The 20,303-nt window shown below is 41.5% G+C and overlaps 1 protein-coding gene across 7 annotated transcripts in view; it reads left to right on the top strand.

Annotated features, from left to right (window-relative positions):
- The window catches only part of NALCN (sodium leak channel, non-selective), a 185,602-nt gene that overhangs the window by 86,536 nt on the left and 78,763 nt on the right, over positions 1 to 20,303 (top strand). For all 7 annotated transcript variants that reach the window (XM_081198228.1, XM_081198229.1, XM_081198227.1 and 4 more), the window contains 2 exons: positions 15,370 to 15,501; positions 18,821 to 18,988. In XM_081198228.1, the coding sequence (XP_081054354.1) occupies positions 15,370 to 15,501; positions 18,821 to 18,988 (300 nt within the window). The remainder of the gene's footprint in view (positions 1 to 15,369; positions 15,502 to 18,820; positions 18,989 to 20,303) is intronic.

The following is a 20,303-nucleotide window of genomic DNA, read 5'->3' as shown; positions in this document are numbered from 1 at the left end:
AATGCCTCAAAGCCTCCCAAATGTGCTGCATCAGGGAGATTTTAGGCATCACATGGCAGGACAGAATCTCAAACAAAGGTGTGCTCTCCCAAGCCCATATTCTTTCTCCTGTCTCAGCAGCATCTATGGTGGCTTGGTCATGTCCACAGAATGGAGGGTGGAAGGGTCCCTGAGGACATGCAGTACGGGGAGCTGGCTTCAGGCACCAGGACCATTGGCAGACCAACTATGCATTGCAAAGATGTCTGCAAACGTGACATGAAGATCAGTGCATTGCCTGGAGACAGTCACATTGTACATCCATAGCAGTGAGCAGAGGAGGAAAGACCGCCAGGAAGAGCAGAGAAGAAACGCCATGGTGCATCTGCAGCAGCGCAACCGGACACCTTCATCTGCCCCAGCTGTTGCAAAGCATGTCTCTCTCATATCAGTCTCTACAGCACAGCAGGTGCTGTAACCTTCCAACAGTTTGACTTCACCCGCAGAGGCACACTTCTCCATTGTCTCTCTGGTCAGACAGATGTCAACCACGAGTGGAATTCAGTTTTGTGCTGTTATGAACTTTGAGTTAGCATAAGCATTGCAGTTTGTCAGATGGAACAATCTCCCGTTATCCCACTGGGCTGTTCCGGGAGTTCTCCAGACCCCGCAGAGCCAATTTCGGGAGGGGAGGGGGAGGGTGGAAGCACCATTGTGTAAGTGGAGGTCCTTGCCCAGGGCTTCTGCTGATGGGGTCTGTTGGGCTAATCTCGCCCCATGTTTCCAGTCCTCACAATTATGGAAAACCATTTAAGAAGTTGAAGCTGCACCACAGGGGAAACGAAACAGGTGCTGTTCCATTGAACTTCAGCCCTTCCCAAATCAGTTTCTACCAAAGCAGTTCCTCCAATGGCCCAGCACAAGTTGGCAGGCCAGGGGAGGACCATGGCAGGCTGAACGTGGTTTGCAAAAGCCTCATTGTGCAGGTGCACCAATGAAAGCAGAAGATCAGTTCCACCAGTGCTTCACAGCTCTGATATCACCGCCCCCCACACCACCCCAATAAGCAGCACTGATGTCTCTGTAGGGAGGGTGCTGGCTGCAACTGAGATGGAAGTTCCAGGCCAGTCCACTCCTTTGTGTGCTACTTTTCTGCTTGCAGGTTTTTTTTAACATAACAACAACGATGATGATGATGCAGGGATGTGGTCCAAAATACTATGTTTCCCCTACCTGCAGACTGAAGCCCCGTGAAGTCCATTCTACCACTGTGGATCACCACCACCCTATTCCCCCAGTCTACCTGAGGCCACCCATCAAATGTACAGCAATCAAGAATAGAGGCTTAAGTGTAAGATGCACATTGTAGACATAATCATACATTCTGAAATTCTTTAATGCATAGTTCTCCTAATAGATGTGTAATTTATGCCTTCAAAGCTTTTTGAGAATTGGGAGTATAGTTGTTCCACCACCACTGCCCCAGCAAAGTAGGAAATCCTTCAATTTTCTGCAGCTGTATAAAACTGTGTTTGATTACTTTGTGTATATAAACTGTGTTCAGCATTATAAAGTAAAACTACCAGATTTGGGGAATCATTATGCATCCTCCTTCAGCATTCCCCCCCTTCCCCATCTACATATCTTCTTTCTGCTTTATTTATTTTTTTCCCCAGTAGAGGAGGTAGCAAAATTGCCTTGATTTCTTTGAAATGACATTCTTTTAAATGTGGGCTTGTTTTTATTTCAGTACAATACTAAGAATTTTCTATAGAAAAGAGATGTGAGTATTTGAAATGATACCATAGCAACAAGGCTCAGATTACATTCCAGAATTGCGTTTTGACATTAAAGTGGTGGTTGTGGGGTGATGGGCTGAGTTTTTTAATCAGGGGAAATTCAGATCATTTCCCCAAGACAATCCAAGGCTTTGAAAAATGCACACACGCCCTCATTCTACCAGAGTAAATTGTATTAAGTGGGGCAGGGTGGCCGAATGTGGGCTGACATTTTTATGGCAGACATATTGTCACATAAAAACTGGGTATCTATCCCACACCTGTCCCTCCTTAGTGTCAGAACTCACTCAGTTTCAGATGAGTGAGGCCTGTAAAGGGAGAGGGAAATGTCGTCCTTATAACCCAGTCTTCCCCAACCTGTTGTTGTTCAACTATCGTTTGACTACAGCTCCCATCTAGGGATATATCAACAGTGCCTCACTCTTCCGACATTCATTCCCACTTTCATCTACTATTTTATGTTCCACTGGAGTAGGGAGTTTTTTTCTGTTGTTGTTTTTTACAGGTCTTTCTCTGTTTCATTTCCCATTGATGCAGAAATGTATCTTTTTTTTTTTTTTTACATGTGTCTCATAGCACACTGTAAAGACACATACCTCAGCCACCAATTTGTTGTTTAGTCATTTAGTCGTGTCCAAGTCTTCGTGACCCCATGGACCAGAGCACGCCAGGCATTCCTGTCTTCCACTGCCTCCCGCAGTTTGGTCAAACTCATGCTGGTAGCTTCGAGAACACTGTCCAACCATCTCGTCCTCTGTTGTCCCCTTCTCCTTGTGCCCTCATGGAACAGGGTTTTGTAGCAGCAGCAAGCAGCTCCCCCCCCCCCCAAAGAAAAACCTCTCTGAGTCTGTTTCATATCACTGTATCATGCAGTATGCCCCAAAGTTCTCCCAAGAGATCTTTCTGATTCTTTCGGGAATTTGCAATTAATAATTTTCACATCGCAAATGTAGAACAGAGCTGTCTGAAGGGCTTTACTTTGTGGCCTGAAAAGTATGTTTGATGCTGATATTATTATTATTTTTTTACCCCCAAAATCCTTTGAAGTTAGCTTCAATAGAAACATTTACCAGAAAGGAGGAAAAAAAATCTTAAGTATGATCCCAGCGCAGTGATTTTAATTATTTTGATAAAGTAGCTGATTTTAGTCTCGTTGACCTTAGTGGAACTAAAATGACTGAAATCAAAGAACTTTGACATTAACTAGGCTGTGGATTATGTTTGCTAATTTCACTATTTTATTAAAATAAGTATAATTAAAATTTCATTATAAGACTTTTCTCTCTGGTCATTCAATGCTCTGTATAGTAAATGTTCAAATTAAACTTTAAAATGTAATTACAGGCAAATGGTATGGCATATTCATTTAACCATAGCTAAGAGGTCTGGATCAGGTTTTAGAATCCTCTTAAAAAAAAAAAAAGCAAACATGGGGAACCTGTGGCCTTCCAGATGTTGTTGAACTCCAACTCCTGTCAGCTCCAGCCAGCATGATCAATGGTCAGGGATAGCAAGAGTTATAGTCCAACAACATTTAGCTTAAAATACTTAAATCTCACCTTTGAACTTTAGGTCCCAAGGCAGTTCATGTGCTCTCTTCTCCCATTCCAATCACTGATTGCATGCAAATTACCCCCTCCCTGTCTTTCTGTGACTATGACTTAAGTTATATTAGTACCGGTGTTGACAATATTGAATCATAAACAGTTTCTCTCTGAACCAGGATTTATTAGTGTCAGTGCGCAGGCAAGTAGGGTCTGCTTTGGTGGGAAAGAGAGTGGTCTCGTGGCTCACTCCTAATCTAGTTTCAACCAGTATTAAGAGATTGAGAGTGTTGTTTCTACACCAGCCATATGTGTTTATGTTGTAGGCTTCATGGGGCTTTATTTTAAACCCCACCCCCACAAACCTCAAAGTTTTTAATCAATGATCATATTTGGCATAATATGATCAGCCCTGAGTGCTCACTGGAAGGACAGATCCTGAAGCTGAGGCTCCATTACTTTGGCCACCTCATGAGAAGAGAAGACTCCCAGGAAAAGACCCTGATGTTGGGAAAGATTGAGGACACAAGGAGAAGGGAACGAAAGAGGACGAGATGGTTGAATAGTGTTCTCGAAGCTACCAGCATGAGTCTGACCAAACTTCGGGAGGCAGTGGAAGACAGGAGTGCCTGGCGTGCTCTGGTCCATGGGGTCACGAAGAGTCAGACACAACTAAATGACTGAACAACAACAAACAAATAATATGATCTGATTAGAATGCTTCACCTAGCATCATCATTTTCAAGCAGTGCTCTTGGAGCTGGGTTACAGATCAAAATTAGCCCAATAAACCTTATTAGAGGGAATAATTTTGCCACCGTCCTGAATTATACCTGCACTCCAGAATTTATATAAAGTTCCTGTTATTGCACAGGAAATGGATGGAATAGCCTTTGCTTACCTTCATGTACCGGAGGTCCTGGAACTAAAAAAAAAAGGGGGGGACTAAAATTTGTCTTGAATTAGACCAAACAAGACAAACTAAACTTTATATAATAATATGTCTATGACAGAGAAAGGAAATGCATATACACAGAGTGGTGGATAACTAATATTTAATATTATAAACTTGATTGAGATTTTTAATGCAGGTAAGTTTATTTGCAAACAAACAAACAAACAAACAAACAAATAAGGCATGTGTATTATAGGCCAATAATGAGGCAGGCAGTTGTGCAAGGTACTTATCTCCAGTCATATGACATGGAAAAGTACAGCCCCAAACCCATTTTAGGGTTCTGCCCATTCTACTTCCCTGTGCCACTAGTATAGGCAACTGAGTCTCAGCAAAGTGCAAGTATTATCTGGGAGCCAGATATAGTGTACTGCCCATTTCCTTCTTCCTGGTTTGTTCTGAAGCTTGTGTACATCCTTCTCGGTTTATATGTAACAGGCAACTTTAGTACATAGGTGCTGGGCCCCTGGGCTCGCTTGGTCCCGAGCACCCACAAAATTCCCCATGAAGGGGCCAGGCACCCACAAACTTCAGCACCAGGGCCATGCACGCTGCATGGCACCCACGGGCCAGGGCACCCACTGTCGCGGTGCCAAGCTGGCACTCCTGTTTTGGTAAATATACCCATGTGGGCCACAGATTGGCAGAGCTCGCAAGTGGAATTATGATGCGCATCTCAGGTTAATAAACCAAGATACATTACATCCAGATCAGAACATTGAGGTTGCTAATCTTTCAGCTAAGCACTCATTTGATTACACCATCACACAACCAGCTTAATTTTCAGCCCGCATTTACATGTATGTGAATCATTACTCTCAACATAGAGAGATATAGTTTGACAATGTTTCCTTATTTACTTTATGTAGTTTTTCCTACCAGAATGTTGCTGAGAGCTGAAATACCAACTCCTTAGAAGTTTGTCGATGAAACCAATTGTATTCCAGTTTTGCACATATCCTAACTTTCTGGCCTAGGGAACATCATATGATGCTAACACAAATCACAAGCTGTATATGGTCCTGCAGGGCTCCATGATGTGGCAATACTGACATCATAAAATCTGAGAATAGGTGAGCAATGTCTTAGGAGAAGAACCATCGCAACCACAGCGTCCATAGACTGTGTATTTGGGCTCCATAATCTCTTTAAAATGACAACCCTTATTTTGCGTCAGATTGATAGCCCAACCTGCTTAGCCAAGACAACATTACGCAAAGGGATGTCTGCTACTGTGATAGAAAAAATACTAAATTAAGAGCACAATTTACTAGGTGTGTTTGCTTAGAAGTAAGTTGTGTTAACCCTTCTTCCAGGAACGTAGTTATAGGATTGTAGCCTAAAGGTATTTTCTGGAAAATTTATGATTATATTTAAAATAAAATAAATTTTCTCTCTGGGAAGAATTACATCTATAAAAAAATTAAAATCATGTAACGTTCTTAAAAAGAGACAGAGAGGTAGAACTGCAATATTGTGAATTTGGATCCTGACATTTTACATTGATTGTACAATTTACCGTCTAGTACAATCGATTTTGCAATGTGCTCTATCATTTTTATTTATAAGGAGTCACTTCTTATCTCAGTGGTGGATGAGATTTTGTTCAGTGTGGTCTTGCCTGTGTGTGGATTACCCTTTCTCCTGTGTTCAGTTTTTAAACACCCACCCTAGTATTATAACAATGGTTAGTTCTGTATATTTTAGAAGATTCTTCTTGCATTTATGGAGAGATCTATCCACTGCTGTTCATACCAGATTCTAGCAGTTGCATGGAGATTCAGGCATTTGTCATCTTCAGCCTATTTATTTCCACAGCAGCTGTTCTGCTAGAGATTAGGCTGTGAATCTAACCCCCCCCCCCCGAATCTTCATTAATACAAATTAATCATCTGATCATTTTCTTCCTACTGGAGCATTTGATTATCTCAAAGCACCCTCTACTTTTATATGCAAATTTTGTCCTAAGCTTTGCAAAAAAAAAAAAAAAGGCGCATAGCAATTAAGCAAAGCAAGAAAAGGTGAGGGATTTCTGATTCAAATCCTTTGCAGTTGATAACAGTAACAAAATTTTTGGTAACTTCATTAATATTCTTTTCACTCCACACACGCAATTGATTTTCAAACAATCAAAATACTCCCATGTTGTTCAATAATTTGATGGATATTAATATTACATATCTTTTAGTCAACATATAATAGTCTATTTAAAAAGTCAATCCAATAGGTGGTTATATCTATTAATGGTATAATATAGGTACTGTATTTTTCGCTCTATAACACGCACCCGACCATAACACGCAAGTAGTTTTTAGAGGAGGAAAATCCATAGGCATGCCACCCGTAGGCATTTCCTCCATAACAGAAAAAAATAGGGACCGCTATGCCCCTTAAAAAATGAGGTCCAGTCCAAGTGGTAGTGATAGTAAGGGACCATTTAGATTTTTCACTTGGGTGACTACTACGATAACATACAAATAAGGGAATAAATTTGCTCTCTGGGAAGAATTACATCTATAAAAAAATTAAAATCATGTAACGTTCTTAAAAAGAGACAGAGAGGTAGAACTGCAATAAGGGAAGCAGTGAATAAATTATGTGTTTCCTATATTATGAACATTGTGATTCACCTGATACTGAGATGGGAGCAGGTGTGAGTATTAAGAAGGAATTTAAATTAGGAAATATTAGTTGCTTGAGGAAAGTACCAGCTGAGAAATATTTCTCAAGACAGAGTGTACATTTTGTCCAGATTCACCAGCAAGGCCATTGAGATGGAAGACAGCTTTGTCAGAGCACTGTAGCCATTTTGGAGAAGAAGAAGAAGAAGAAAACAGATCAGCCGCTTCTCATTGTTTGTCTACTTACTCTACCTTCGCCTCTGGCAAACAGGTTTTGCAAATCCTTTGCATTATTTCCAGGACAAAAGAAAACAAAATTCTGCAAAAGTACAAAAGCAATGTAACTATACAGTGTTCTCTAGTGGGTACATATGCTTGGGTGCTAACTAGGCACCTTCAGATTGAAGGACTTATTCTGTGTTAGTTTATGTTTGTGACACTATGCAGTGCTTGGAGTCACAAGACTCTGTTTTGCATACCAGACTTTTCACGGGAGACGTATGTGATGTTTACTGGTTTCCTGTTCCTTTGTGTTTCAGTTGCTCTCTGCTCTCACAGAGAGAGGATGTTTCTTTTCTCTCTGTGTATTAGGAATACAGTGGTGCCTCGCAAGACGAAAAGAATCCGTTCTGTGATTCTCTTCGTCTAGCGGTTTTTTCGTCTTGCGAAGCAAGCCCATTGAAGGATTAGCGGATTAGCGCTATTAGCGGCTTTTAGCGGCTTTTAGCGGCTTTTAGCGCCTTATCTGCTGATCGGATCAGCTGATAAGCGGCTTAGCGGCTTAGAAAAAGGGGGGAAAGGGAAAAAAACCAGCAGTAACTCGCAAGACATTGTCGTCTTGCGAAGCAAGCCCATAGGAAATTCGTTTTGCGAAGCACCTCCAAAACGGAAAACTCTTTCATCTAGCGAGTTTTCCGTCTTGCGAGGCATTCGTCTTGCGGGGCACCACTGTAAAACTCTTTAGCCATGTAGCTCATACTGTCTCATCCTTCCGCATGCTGATGTATACTCTGCGTAATGGGGGAATGTGCTTGGAGCCTTATCAAAGGCTCAGGTCGTTAATCATCGTCGGATGAGCTTTATCAGCTCAGTAACAGAACGCAAGTCCGACATTCTGGTCTCACTGGCACAGTGGAAGAGATATATATACAAATATTTAGAATATGTGTTTTCACTTTTTTGCTGGTTTTAATTTTGTGGTAGTTTATACCAATAATCTTACTGTTTTATTATTTTTGTAAACCTCTTTTGAGGGTTTCTACAATCAAGCGGTGTACAAATTTTATGAAATAAGTAAAAAATAAAAATAAAGCAGGGAAGATATCCAAAACGGACATATAATTATAAAAATGGCAACATGATTGGGAGCTGTCAAACCAGAGGCTCAGTCTGGTCCCCAGCAAGGCTGCTGAATTGAGTGGGGCTCTTCTTTCTGTATGCTGTGCTTTCTGAGACACAAAGGCAAAAAAGTTATAAACGCTAAAGTTCTGCACCTGCTGCCTCTCACACCCCATTCTTCAGCATTGTTTTGGTGCCCCCTGCAGTCTGGCACCCAGTGGGCACACCACCCTAAAACCACCTCTGTCCTGAACCTCCCAGAGAGGCAAAAGAGGTTCTTCCAGAGATCTTTCCATATTACACACCCTGTCTGCTCACTCCTTGTGTGAATGCCAAGGTTCAGACAATATAGGAATCAAAGGAGCATCAGCGTGGGGAATTCTGCCAAAGCCTCAGCTGCTGTTCACGTTGAGAAGAATGGGAATCTAATGGCGTCTAATTCTTCTGGTAGAGAATAGCCCATGTTTCAGACTCTTCATCATCCTGTGCTCAGTTCAGCACAGTGACCCTGATAAAACCTAGTTGTGCACTAGAATTACAGTGTATTCAAATGCTATTTGATGATAGCCATTTAAGCATTCTTGATAAAACCGTATAGGGGACAATGGCTACCATGAGTTGGACAAAGCCAGAAAACAAGGTTACCTTTCATACATTCATACCAGGAGAGTACTTAACCTGCATTATTTGTACTCTTTTTGTGCAGGAATAATTTTCGTTCTGAGGTGCAAAATGTGGTTGCTAAGCAAAAGAGGAAAGCAGTCAATCGATAATTTAACTTACTCAAGTTTTACATTGTAGTTTCAACAAAGTACAGAAAAGTTTGTATTTTGAAGGTGACGATTGGTCAGCAATCTTAAGGCTTGAATGGATAATCATCTAAATGTGTTGCTGTTGTGAACTCTCTGTTGTATTTTTAGGTTTCCTTTATCATATACCTGTCACTCTCTAGATTTCTTGGAACCAAATTATGGTTGTTGAAAGGCTGGGAACTTTATTGTCCTAGAGACAATGATGTGACGTCGATCTTCTTGCTTGTTTACAAGCTGACATTTGGTTTAAAATGTGATCTTGGTATCTGGGCAATTTTTAGTATTTACCTATAAGTACCCACCAAGAAAAGGTATTAGTTACTAGCGCTCTCTCTCTCGCTCTCTTTTTGCAGCTGACAAAGGAAGAGCACTTTCTTACCTTTTTGCAGCTCAGGCACAGTCAGTGTTGGTATTTTGCATCAAGACCTTCTGCTTTAAAGAATTAATTCTTTCTGACTTAAAGAAAGAAGTAGTGAGAGCCAGGGCAGCAATAGCCAATGTGGTGCTCTCTAGATGATGCTAGCATCAAAGGATGATGAGAGTTGTAGTCCAACGGGGGCCACTAGGGGGTGCATCGGAAGATGGCTGACAATAACATCTCTCTGACCCACACGAGGTAATTTGGAGGCTATGATGGGAGTAATTAGCCTCCCTAACCCCCCCCCCCAGGACGGTGGGGGGACTGCCTTTGCCTGCTGTGCCCTATACCACCCCTGAACTTGTGGGGATGGGGGCACTAGGCACATAGCCCTCCTGTGGGATTCCGGCACTCCTGGACGCCGTCCCTGATTCGCGCCACTAGCTGCTTGAACTTCAAAAGAAAACAATTTGGATGAAGGAAATGCACATATTTCAAGGAAGAAGGGGAGTAAAGACTGCTATAGAAGAGATCTCTGATAAAACAAGACAAGAATAAAACATGAGAAGATACGCCAAGATACGGTATGGCAAATGACTGATGGGGGGGGGAAAACCTTCCTTTCTTTTCTTATGTGATTAACAAGAATCCCCTCCCCTCACGAGTCACGAGTCAGAAATGTCGTTGTAAGGACTTAAGCTGTGGATTTAAGGCTGTGTGGAGATAAACTTTCGAACCAAAGCATGTTTTAAGAAGAGCAAGGAATGTATAAGAGCTTGGGAATGACACAGTTAAAAATGCCGTCGCCATATTGGGAAGTTCTGTCGGAGGTCTTGAGTCTGGGAGGAGAAAGAGAGAAATAGAGCTGTTTATATATTGTGGGTGAAACTCCTCAGAGGGACTTAAGAGCGACAGCTTTGCGAGATGGAACGAGCGATGTTATCTATGAAGGCGATGATATATGGAAACCATCTCGATTTGAGGAATGGAAGAACGGAAAATTCACACAGGATTATTATTATTATTGGTGTTTATCGGCTTAAGGAGACTATCAGAAGAGATCATAAAGAAAAAAGAGAAAATATATAAACAAGATGTGATGTGGAAACAGCAAGATAAGACTGGATAGAATTATGAACTCTGTTTGGACTGATTTGGACTGATTTGGACATTAACGCAGTAGCAAGAAGATGATCAGAATCCCCCTTCGGATCTTGAAATATGGGTCCCCCCAACAAAAATTTAAAATTCGGTTTTGTAATTCGGAATTTATGTGATGTGATTTAATTTGATTTGATTGGCCGGTTAATAAAAATTATTTTTTTAAAAAAGAGAGTTGTAGTCCAACAGGATCTGGAGGGTACCATGTTGAATGCATCCGCTATAGAGTGATATCCAGCAGTCAAACATAGAGGAGGCCAATTGAAATAAATTGACCTAAGTCAGGCCTGCTCAACAGATCGATCGCGACCTACTGGTTGATCGCAGGATGTATCTGGTCGATCCTGATCAATCTTTGTACCCCCCAGCAAAAAGAAAAAAGCTCAACAACTTTGGCTCCAGTGACAATGGGTAGATCACTGCCAGTTTTTTTATACTTTGAGTAGATCGCAGTCTCTTGGGAGTTGGACAGCCCTGACCTAAGTCATTTGCCGATTGGTTTCAGTGTGTCTGCTTAGAGTAAGACTTAGTTGGGTGTCGGTTCTTGTACCAAAACACACACAAACAAAAACAACCACTTTCTGCACAATTTTAAATTGCGACTTGTGAAGGAGAAAAATGTGTTTTCATTTTTAAGGAAACATCACGATAAAGTTCCGCATTTCTTGCTAAAAGCACCAGTAGTACACTAGCCAAGCAAGCACCACGTGTGCATTGTACTCAAAGCCAGAGTGGCAGGCCTTAGAAAAATACTCCCCGCTTTGGTGTAGACATCAAAATCACTAGTCATGATAAATAGCAGCACAATATTGAGCTGTTTTTGTTCCATCTTCTTACAAGAAGGCCTTTGTGATTCTTCTTATTTTTCTGCCATGATGCTTTTTTCTGATATTCCTTCCATCTTGTCTCAGCCACTCTAGTTCCTAGGAAGCTCAGCCTCACTGCCGACACTCGTATTTTGCATTTCCTTTTGCAGATGCCTTTGTGATTCCTTTGGCTGATTTAGAAGTTTGCAGATAAATACAGAAATAAAGTGGCAAGGAAATAAGTATAGAGTAATATTCAGGGGCATATGAATGTACTTCCATTTGCACAAGGAGACTTACCCTTCCTCTCCTCACCCCTATTCTGCCCCCAGATCTGCTCTAAAGGGTTGAGAGACCCTTTGGAGCAGATTTTTGGAGCCTTCAAATGGGAGGAGAGGAAAGGGAAGTCCTGTTGGACAAATGTGTTGCACAGTTGGGTGGAAATTATTGGATGTCACCCACAGATAATGGCATTGTGGGAAAGATATAGAAATTCATATATCCATGAACAAATTATTGATGGATGTAATCAAATCATGGAAGGCAGGAAAACAAGAATTCACATTGCTAAAATATGTCTTGTTAACACTAAATAAGAGACAAATCTTCATCTTCATCTTTCTAATAATTGCTCACCCAGACCTGCTATATGTATTTGAAATATCAATGTGTATCAAAATCTGTTTGAAAACAAATGTCAAAAGAAAACATGCGATGCAATATAAGAAATAGAACACAGAGGGTAAGGCATAAAGAGTTTATAGACTTTTAGACACAATTTGATGTCCTGAGCATAGATTAAAAACACACACAGAGGGTGTAATGAGCTGGTCTTTGTTTCAAGACAAAATGGGGGGGGAGAGAGAGAGACATAATGATGACGCAGATTTTGGAAGCCTACATAGATGGTACCATTCTTCAAGGTAGACTAAGGCAGTGATGTAAAAGCCTTGTTAATACAGACCTGGAAGGAACTGGTGAAAATATTGTCCTACCCCTTCCGAAAGCTGGAAGAAGATTGAGCAACTTAGAAGGTAGTAGATGACGAACCGCATGGAACTCCATGATTAGAAGCATTGTGCTTTGATTTGGTTCTGACCCATATTACTCCAAGCATATTTAAAATGTGGTAACGGTCAATTCTCAAGATTTCTAATTAATTTTAGTAAGAAGACTCACCCACTCACAGAACGTTGTGTTGTATTTTAGATTCATTGGGTTCTTTTAGATTGGCAACTTGTGGGTAGGGACTGTCTTGTTTTGGTTCTATGAAAGCTGCTCTAAGAGACTTTCTGGCCGAAGAGTGGGATACAAATGCTCAAAATAAAATAAAACCCACCTATTATTCCCAGAATCTACATGACATTCTGGATTATAGTGGATCTGTTTTACTCCAGCTGTTTTAAGCCGATTCAAGCTTTATTTCCCTGGGGCGGTTTTCATTTGCTCCATAGAAGATGGAGCACTCGGGGACAGGGTTTTGATCCAACTTCCTCACCACCTTCTAGCTGTGCTTAAAATTGAGGTCATGGGTCTCCAAATATTCATGCACCATTTCAGTTGCAGTCCCTGCCTCAATTAAACAAACCTTTGGCAGACTGTCTTCCCTTCTATGAATTTCTAGTTTGGTCACATTGTAGATGCCCTTATTTATTTCTCAAAGCATTCAGATTATTAAAAGTGGCTTATTACAGGTTGACATATACTTTTGGGGATATTGCACATTTAATCATCTGCCGCATGTCCTCCAGACAGGGAACAATGTCACCCTGCTTTTCGCATTAATAAATGACGTGCCATAGTATCATAAAACTTGTTATTTGATACTTCAGGCTACAATTCTAACTCCGCTTTATCTCGGAGCACTCCCCATTGAATTCAACAGGACTTACTTCTGAGTAGACATGGTTTGTGCTGTTCTTTCAGAGTAAGTCTCCGTCCATTGCACTGACACTATACAAATATGTGCGCCTCTAATTATAACCTTATTTACGTGGATGAGGGCTCAGGGAAGGTAATCTGTGGTTCAGTATTGATACTGTACAGTTTTTTCCCTATCGTATAGATTCCTGGCACTTACACCAGAGCATTGCTTTCATCTCCTCCCCATATTGTTTAAGAGGCTCTTTGAAGCACTAGAAAAATACAGTAATTTCAGAATGAACAACACCTGGCAAAACACCTCTTTTCTCAAGTTTTTACAATAGCTTCCTACAGTGCGTGCTCTGATAAGCTCTGAAATCCAAGTGGTACACAGCTGATCAGACAACTGTTCAAAATATTGTTTGATTCCATTCTGTCCAAAGAACAAACTCTGTTCACACATTCCACTTGGGTGGCATAGTACTGATGTGAGAGCAAAATTGGCTCAGGGGTTTCGAAATGAGTGACTTTTCCCCCAACCGATGAATGCATTTAAAAATTGTATAGTATAAAAAGTTCAAAATGGAACAAATGTAGGCCTTAGAATACTGCATGTGGCTGGGCCAGAATTCAAATAAATATGCTGATTTCTTTTCCCCCATGGGAATTGTTCGTGGCGAAGCAGGGTGTAGGGGGAGAGGTGGAAACAAAATGTATTTCTCCAATGTTTTTAATGTCTGTTCACAGCCAGCTAGGTTTTCCTGTCTGCTGCTTCTCCAGGGTTGTTTTCATTTTCCTTACAGCATGATTCCAGCCAGGGATGATGTAGTGAGCAAAACATTATCAGTGCGATGTAGCCAGTCCAATTTGGCTACAGCGCTAGACTAGACTGTAATCAAAGTGTGTACCCAACATGCATTTGACTGAGATTTATGGCTACTCCTAAAAATATCTGTTCTGTAATCTGGAGTGAATCACAATATAAAAATACAAAATGCATAATAAAAACAAGAACAACCCAATAACCCCACCCCTTCCCCAACACATTTTAAACGAGCATCAGATGTCAGTCATCCAAAGGTCTCGTTAAAGAGGAATGATTTTGCCTGACGCATAAAGGTGTATAATGAAGGCTCCAGGCGAACCTCATCAGGGAGACCATTCCACAGTCCCGGAAGCCGCTGCAGAAAAGGCCAGTTCTTGTGTTGCTACCCTCTGGACCCCTCGTGGAGGAGGCATTCGAAGAAGGGCTTCAGAGGATGAACTCGGGGTGTGGGAAGGTTCATATTGGCAAAACCTATTTGGTGTTTCGCAGCTTTCTGACTAATTGCAGGACCTTAGCCAGATCTAGCAGAGTACACGCAGAATCCACGGAAGCAATTGGCAACTTGGCTGCAGACAGGATGGACAAAGCAGGAACCAGGAACTTGTAGTTACGTGTTTATTATATACAGTGGACTATTTACAGGAAGAGAACACGGATCTTTTGCTAGCTCTCTCTGACACAACTCACAACTCCTGCACTGACACAGAACTACTGAACTCACGAACTCTGAACTACCAGTTAGTAGGCCATTAATTATCACTCCCTTGAGAGCGCTTGACCAATCAGGGAGCGGTCTCCATGTCTCTGTTATCTCCAGGCAGACTTACTCCTTCAGATTGCCTTCTGGCTGTCTGCCAAACCTTAATTGACTCTGTGTGAATAGCTGCACGTACACAGTTTCCCAACAATGGGGAGATGCTCAAACCACCTTGCCCCGGGGAGCAACCTGGCCATTGAATTCTGCGCTAGCTGAAGTTCCCAAACCACCTTCAGAAGAAGCCCTACGTTTAATGCATTGCAAGAATCGAATCTAATATGGGAGTTGCTCTATCCCCTTGATAATTCTGGAGATGCCAGAGACTGGACCTAGGACATTCAGCATGTAGAGCATCTGATGTGCCTTGCACCTGTGGCACCCTTCCCTGGAGGTTATAGTTAAAGAAATTTCATGGTGATTTCTAGGTTCCGTATTCCTAGTTGCTGCATCTGTCAGTGTAGATAATCATAATTTTTGCATGTAATTAAAAAGTTTTTGTTTTCCTAAAGGTGAGAATCCACATGGGTTTTTTTGTTTTGTTTTTCTACAGAGAATGATGAGGTCCTCAGTTTTCCATATGTTTATCCTGAGCATGGTGGCAGTAGATGTCATTGTTGCGGCTAGCAATTATTACAAGGGAGAGACTTTTAAGAGCCAATACGATGAATTCTACCTTGCAGAGGTGAGTGCCTTGAAATTGTCACAGATTTTCTTCAGTAATAAAAAAGGTAAGTGAGCCCAGGCGAATGTCAACCAATTTTGAAAGTGTGCCATTTTGTATTATTATTATTACTCTTAAAGCGCAGTTAGAATCCTTTACCGATTTGTTCTTTTCTTCTTCTTTTTTCTTTCATCAACTGACAAGTTTGCCCCGCACTTTTCTGAAAGAACATTTCCTCACACAAAATCACAGTAATAATGAGCTCAGACAGGAGGGTACTATCAGCAAGCCATACCCTTGTTTTATTTTATTTTTTCATAACAGGAGTGTAGTAAACATAGGGGTTGGGTAAAATCATACCTTGGTTCTTTTCTTAAAAGGAAAAAAAAATTATAATGTCACACCACAAACAAAGTTAAGCTAATTTCAGGAAACAGCTTTTGTGTGGGAAAATATTTATTGCTTCAAAATGCACTTCACTTATTCCTTAATCGTGGCCTATGTAATTCCCCTGCACCAATATCGCCTAAGTCAGTAGCAATATTTAACAGATCTTTCATGTTCTCACGACATAAATGCACAGCCTAGGTACTTTCTGCATATGTGGAATTTTCCCCTTCTCCCAGAAGAAGATGGACCACTTGTAGTTATTTAATTACTAGTCAAATGCCCTTCATTACGACAGTGAGGATGTATGTATATGGACTCTGGTGTCAAGGATGGAAATAGGTTCTGTTCTTGGAGCATCTTTGCAGTCAGTACACACAGTACTTTCATTGTAAGAGGGAACGTCAGCAAGTAACACACCAGAAAAATCCTCATTGTTGCACATTGCCCTGATTAAAATGCCTATTTGCAGAATATGATAATTTGCTAGTTGCTAGCAGACCAATTCTACTGCCACCCTTCCCTCACATTCACACAAACGCACCTATTGACATCCTTGGTATTCCATAGGTCCTGACTACGTCTTCGTCAGACCATGTTTCGTTTTGCTTTTTAAATTGCCCATTTCAGTGCACTTTGCATAACTGCATTCCTAGCAAGCTCCCAGAGAATAAAGAGGCCGCTGCTTTGTTTCAGGTACTCCCAGTTTGCTTTGTGGGACACAGCATTAAAAAGAGCGGTAGCGATAATAATATATATGTTACAGTACAGAGTCTTACGCACTGCCATTTTTCAAACAGAAAATGAAAATGGCACATCAAACACTACCCTGCTCAAACATGAACAATTTGGAGTGCATAGGGTGATTGTCTCCTAGGGCGTTCTTGTAGGCTGGGTGGAAAATGTGCTTCTGGGTGACATCCCACACACTCCGCTTCCCCAGTCCCCTCCCCACCTTTTGTAGTTCCTGAGAGGCATAGCTATTCTGGCACAAAAAGAGGTGACAGCATGCTGAACTGCAATTGTTCGAGTTACCACTTCACCACTCTCTGCTGTGTCAAGGTCTCCTTTATTACATGGCTAACAAGAACTACTGAAACACTCACCAGGGGTGCCAGCTTGGATTCAGAGTCTTCTCTTGTAAATAATGATACTCCTATCTCTAGTCTATTTAAAAAAAAAGTCAGGTGTTTTTAAATTTAACAAAATCTTATGCAAACCTTTAGTGGTTTTGAGCTCCTTTGACAAGCATATAAAATGCAAATCATCCAGCCCACACAATTTTGGAACACGTTAAAATAGGTTTAACTCTGTAATTGTTAATATTCTGATAATGGAACAGGGGAAAGTGTCATCGTTCTAGAACACACTTTCACCATGATAGGTAACATTTGGAGAGCTTATGTGGGAGGAGGGGGTTTACAAAAATGTCCACGTTTCTTTGGGTTTTGTTTTACATGGATATATTTTTGATGCATAGCATTCATGTGTCAAGTGACTGCTTTGCAGAAATTGTTTTGCTTGTCATATTTTTATCCTGCTTTTCAAATACAAATTTTGTATCCAAAAGCAGCTTACAAACTAAAAAGACAAAGAGGGAAGAGGTAGACAAGAGAGATCAGTAAAACCATGACAAAAATGAAGTGGTGATTGTAAACAGGCTCTTATATCTAGTTGGAGGAAATCACCTAGATGTTCCCTTGCTGATGTGTCACAGTATGTTTCTCATACATACATTCTCACACTGCAGTTGCAAAAGAAACCCTCAGTAGTTTGTGTAAACCTTGATGTGTGAAATCACCCATGTATACCTGTATTTTTGCGTGAAGCGTGACAGATACTGGGCAGAAATATGAATCGAATTACTTGAGATAAAGGTCTGTGTAAAAAAACCACCTTTGTTTACTTTAAATATTGACAGGATAACAAGATTTGATATGAGAGCAAAGGCCGTATAAATGAAACACTAAACAAAACCCCACAACAGCGGTAGCTGTAATAAGCAAAAACATATTTCAAAAACTTTCTAAGGAGCTAACTTTTCTTTAAAATGCTTTGCATGTGAAGAGAAGACCCCAAGACCCCCCAAAGAAAGACACAGTTGACACCAATATTAGTTTAAGGTTATTGGCATAATTTTTGCCACAACTTTATTGATTACAGAATGTGAGTTGGTTTGCTTAGGCATTGGTTTGACTAGCTGCACCTACACCTCTGGCAGGGCAGCACTGACAACTGGACACTGGCAGAAGTCAGGAAGGGTAAACAGACTGGGGGAGCATTGGTCTTACCACAGACGCAACTTCACCCCAAAATGCTCCCAGCCACTCTGCTGTGGCCCTAACCCCTAGAAGGGGATCGGACAAAAGCATGGTGAGCACCTGGATTCCTTTAACGGAATACCCTTTCGCACATTGGGAGGGGCAGGTGTGACAACCTCACCTCCACCACATCTTGAACCAATGCCTAACCACCAAACCTTACAAAGTTGTGACGATTTGCTACGCGGCAGGCGAAGCCCAAGTGGCACCAGCCAATCAGCCAAATGGGAAAATTCCTACCGGGCCCCTGCCCCTGCCGACGACCCACGACGGCATAGCAAGGTCATAGCAAGACCCTAAATATAGGGAGGGTGGGTGGGAGATCCGATGCACGAGGCGTTAAGAGGAAGCTCAACGCAACATGGTCCACCAGCTGCAAATTCTATCAACCCCATTAGCCAGAATTGCCCCAGCAACCGAGGGACCCAATCGGATTGTTGTGGCTATCCAATGATCCCACCCACACAAACAAGTGATGTCAATCTTAGTGATCTCACCGCAACACGTGATGAGGACACGGTTTACCCATCTGATCGCTCTGAACTTGCCCCAGGGGAATAGAAGAAGCGTTTCTGGGAGATCTCTGAATGCCTGATCCGAAGACTTCACCCCCTTCTTATATGTTCCCCCAGGTTGCATTTACGGTCCTGTTTGATCTGGAAGCTCTTCTGAAGATCTGGTGCCTGGGATTTACTGGCTACATCAGTTCATCTCTGCACAAATTTGAGCTGCTGCTGGTTATTGGAACTACTCTTCATATTTATCCAGACCTCTACCATTCACAATTTACATATTTTCAGGTACAGTTTATACGGGAAAGATCTGATTTGAAATCATACATATGATTAGGTAGGAGTAAGTTCCATTGATGTTTCAGGTTCATTGGAAAATAGCCAGTTTACCTACTTTATAAAGGTAAAATTAGATCGTATGTGTAGTGTGTGGCTGCTGTTGATAGCAGAGTCTCCTCTCTCTTTCTGCCCCTCTGTGCTAGTGATCTTAAATGTATGGCAGGATGCGAGTGCTTTTTGAGTTTCCTTGGACTGCAAATGGCTGACATGGAATGGGAATGGGGTTGAGGTTGGGGAAACTCACAGCAGCACCATGTTGTCATCTCAGATAGTTCAGCTGGCCAGATGTTATGAAGGATAGAAGTGGAGGAAATATAAATCTGTTTGCTTTCAACAGTAGCCCATACATTAGGGTTGCCATACGTCCGGAATGTCTCGGATGTACCTGGGATTTGTTGATCAAAAACAGCGCCTCAGCGCAACTTTTGAAAATTGGTTAAAATATCTGGGAAAACCTGGGAATATGGCAGCCCGTATTAGAAGTGTTGGGGTGGTTTGTTTTGGCAAATTTTGAAAAAAAAATAGCATAAAAACTTCATTTGTTTTGGAGATTTTGCAAAAGAAGCTCAACAACTTTTGTGTCTGGATTTTCACTTTATGAAAAATGGTAACCCTGCCATACATTACTCACATCCAATTGGGTGCCACAAGAGCTTTCCAAAGCTCCAGAGAATATCATTGTCACAGTTCTAAGCCCTGTAAACAAGGGCCCTTCCAACTGTCATTTTTATTGTGCATTCAAAATTATTTGTGCTCATGATGGTATTGGAACCATTATATGTGTTTCCACTTTGAATACTGTTTGTACTGCAAAGGTTTTGGAGTGGACATACTGCTTTGATTACAGTAGATGCATGACTTGGAGCAGGGGTCAGCAAACATTTTCAGCAGGGGGCCAGTCCACTGTCCCTCAGACCTTGTGGGGGGGGCCGGACTATATTTTGGGGGGGAAATAAATGAATGAATTCCTATGCTCCATAAATAACCCAGAGATGCATTTTAAATAAAAGGACACATTCTACTCATGTAATAACACGCTGATTCCCAGACCATCCATGGGTCGGATTTAGAAAGCAATTGGGCTGGATCCGGCCCCCGGGCCTTAGTTTGCCTACCCATGACTTTCTGCTGAAATCTTGTAACTTTTCATGACGCAAGTGTTTGAGTGGAGGAGGGAAGGAACCCCACTTCTGTTGCACTATAATGCAAGAGTACTACTGAAAATGGCAATTGGGGCAGCATCACTGAACAACTCATAAAGTGG

The sequence above is a fragment of the Podarcis bocagei genome (genome assembly GCF_964188305.1).
Source record: "Podarcis bocagei genome assembly, chromosome: 6".
Taxonomy (NCBI): Eukaryota; Metazoa; Chordata; class Lepidosauria; order Squamata; family Lacertidae; genus Podarcis; species Podarcis bocagei.
The sequence above is the reverse complement of the archived record's forward strand: the minus strand, read 5'-3'. Positions and strand labels throughout refer to the sequence as shown.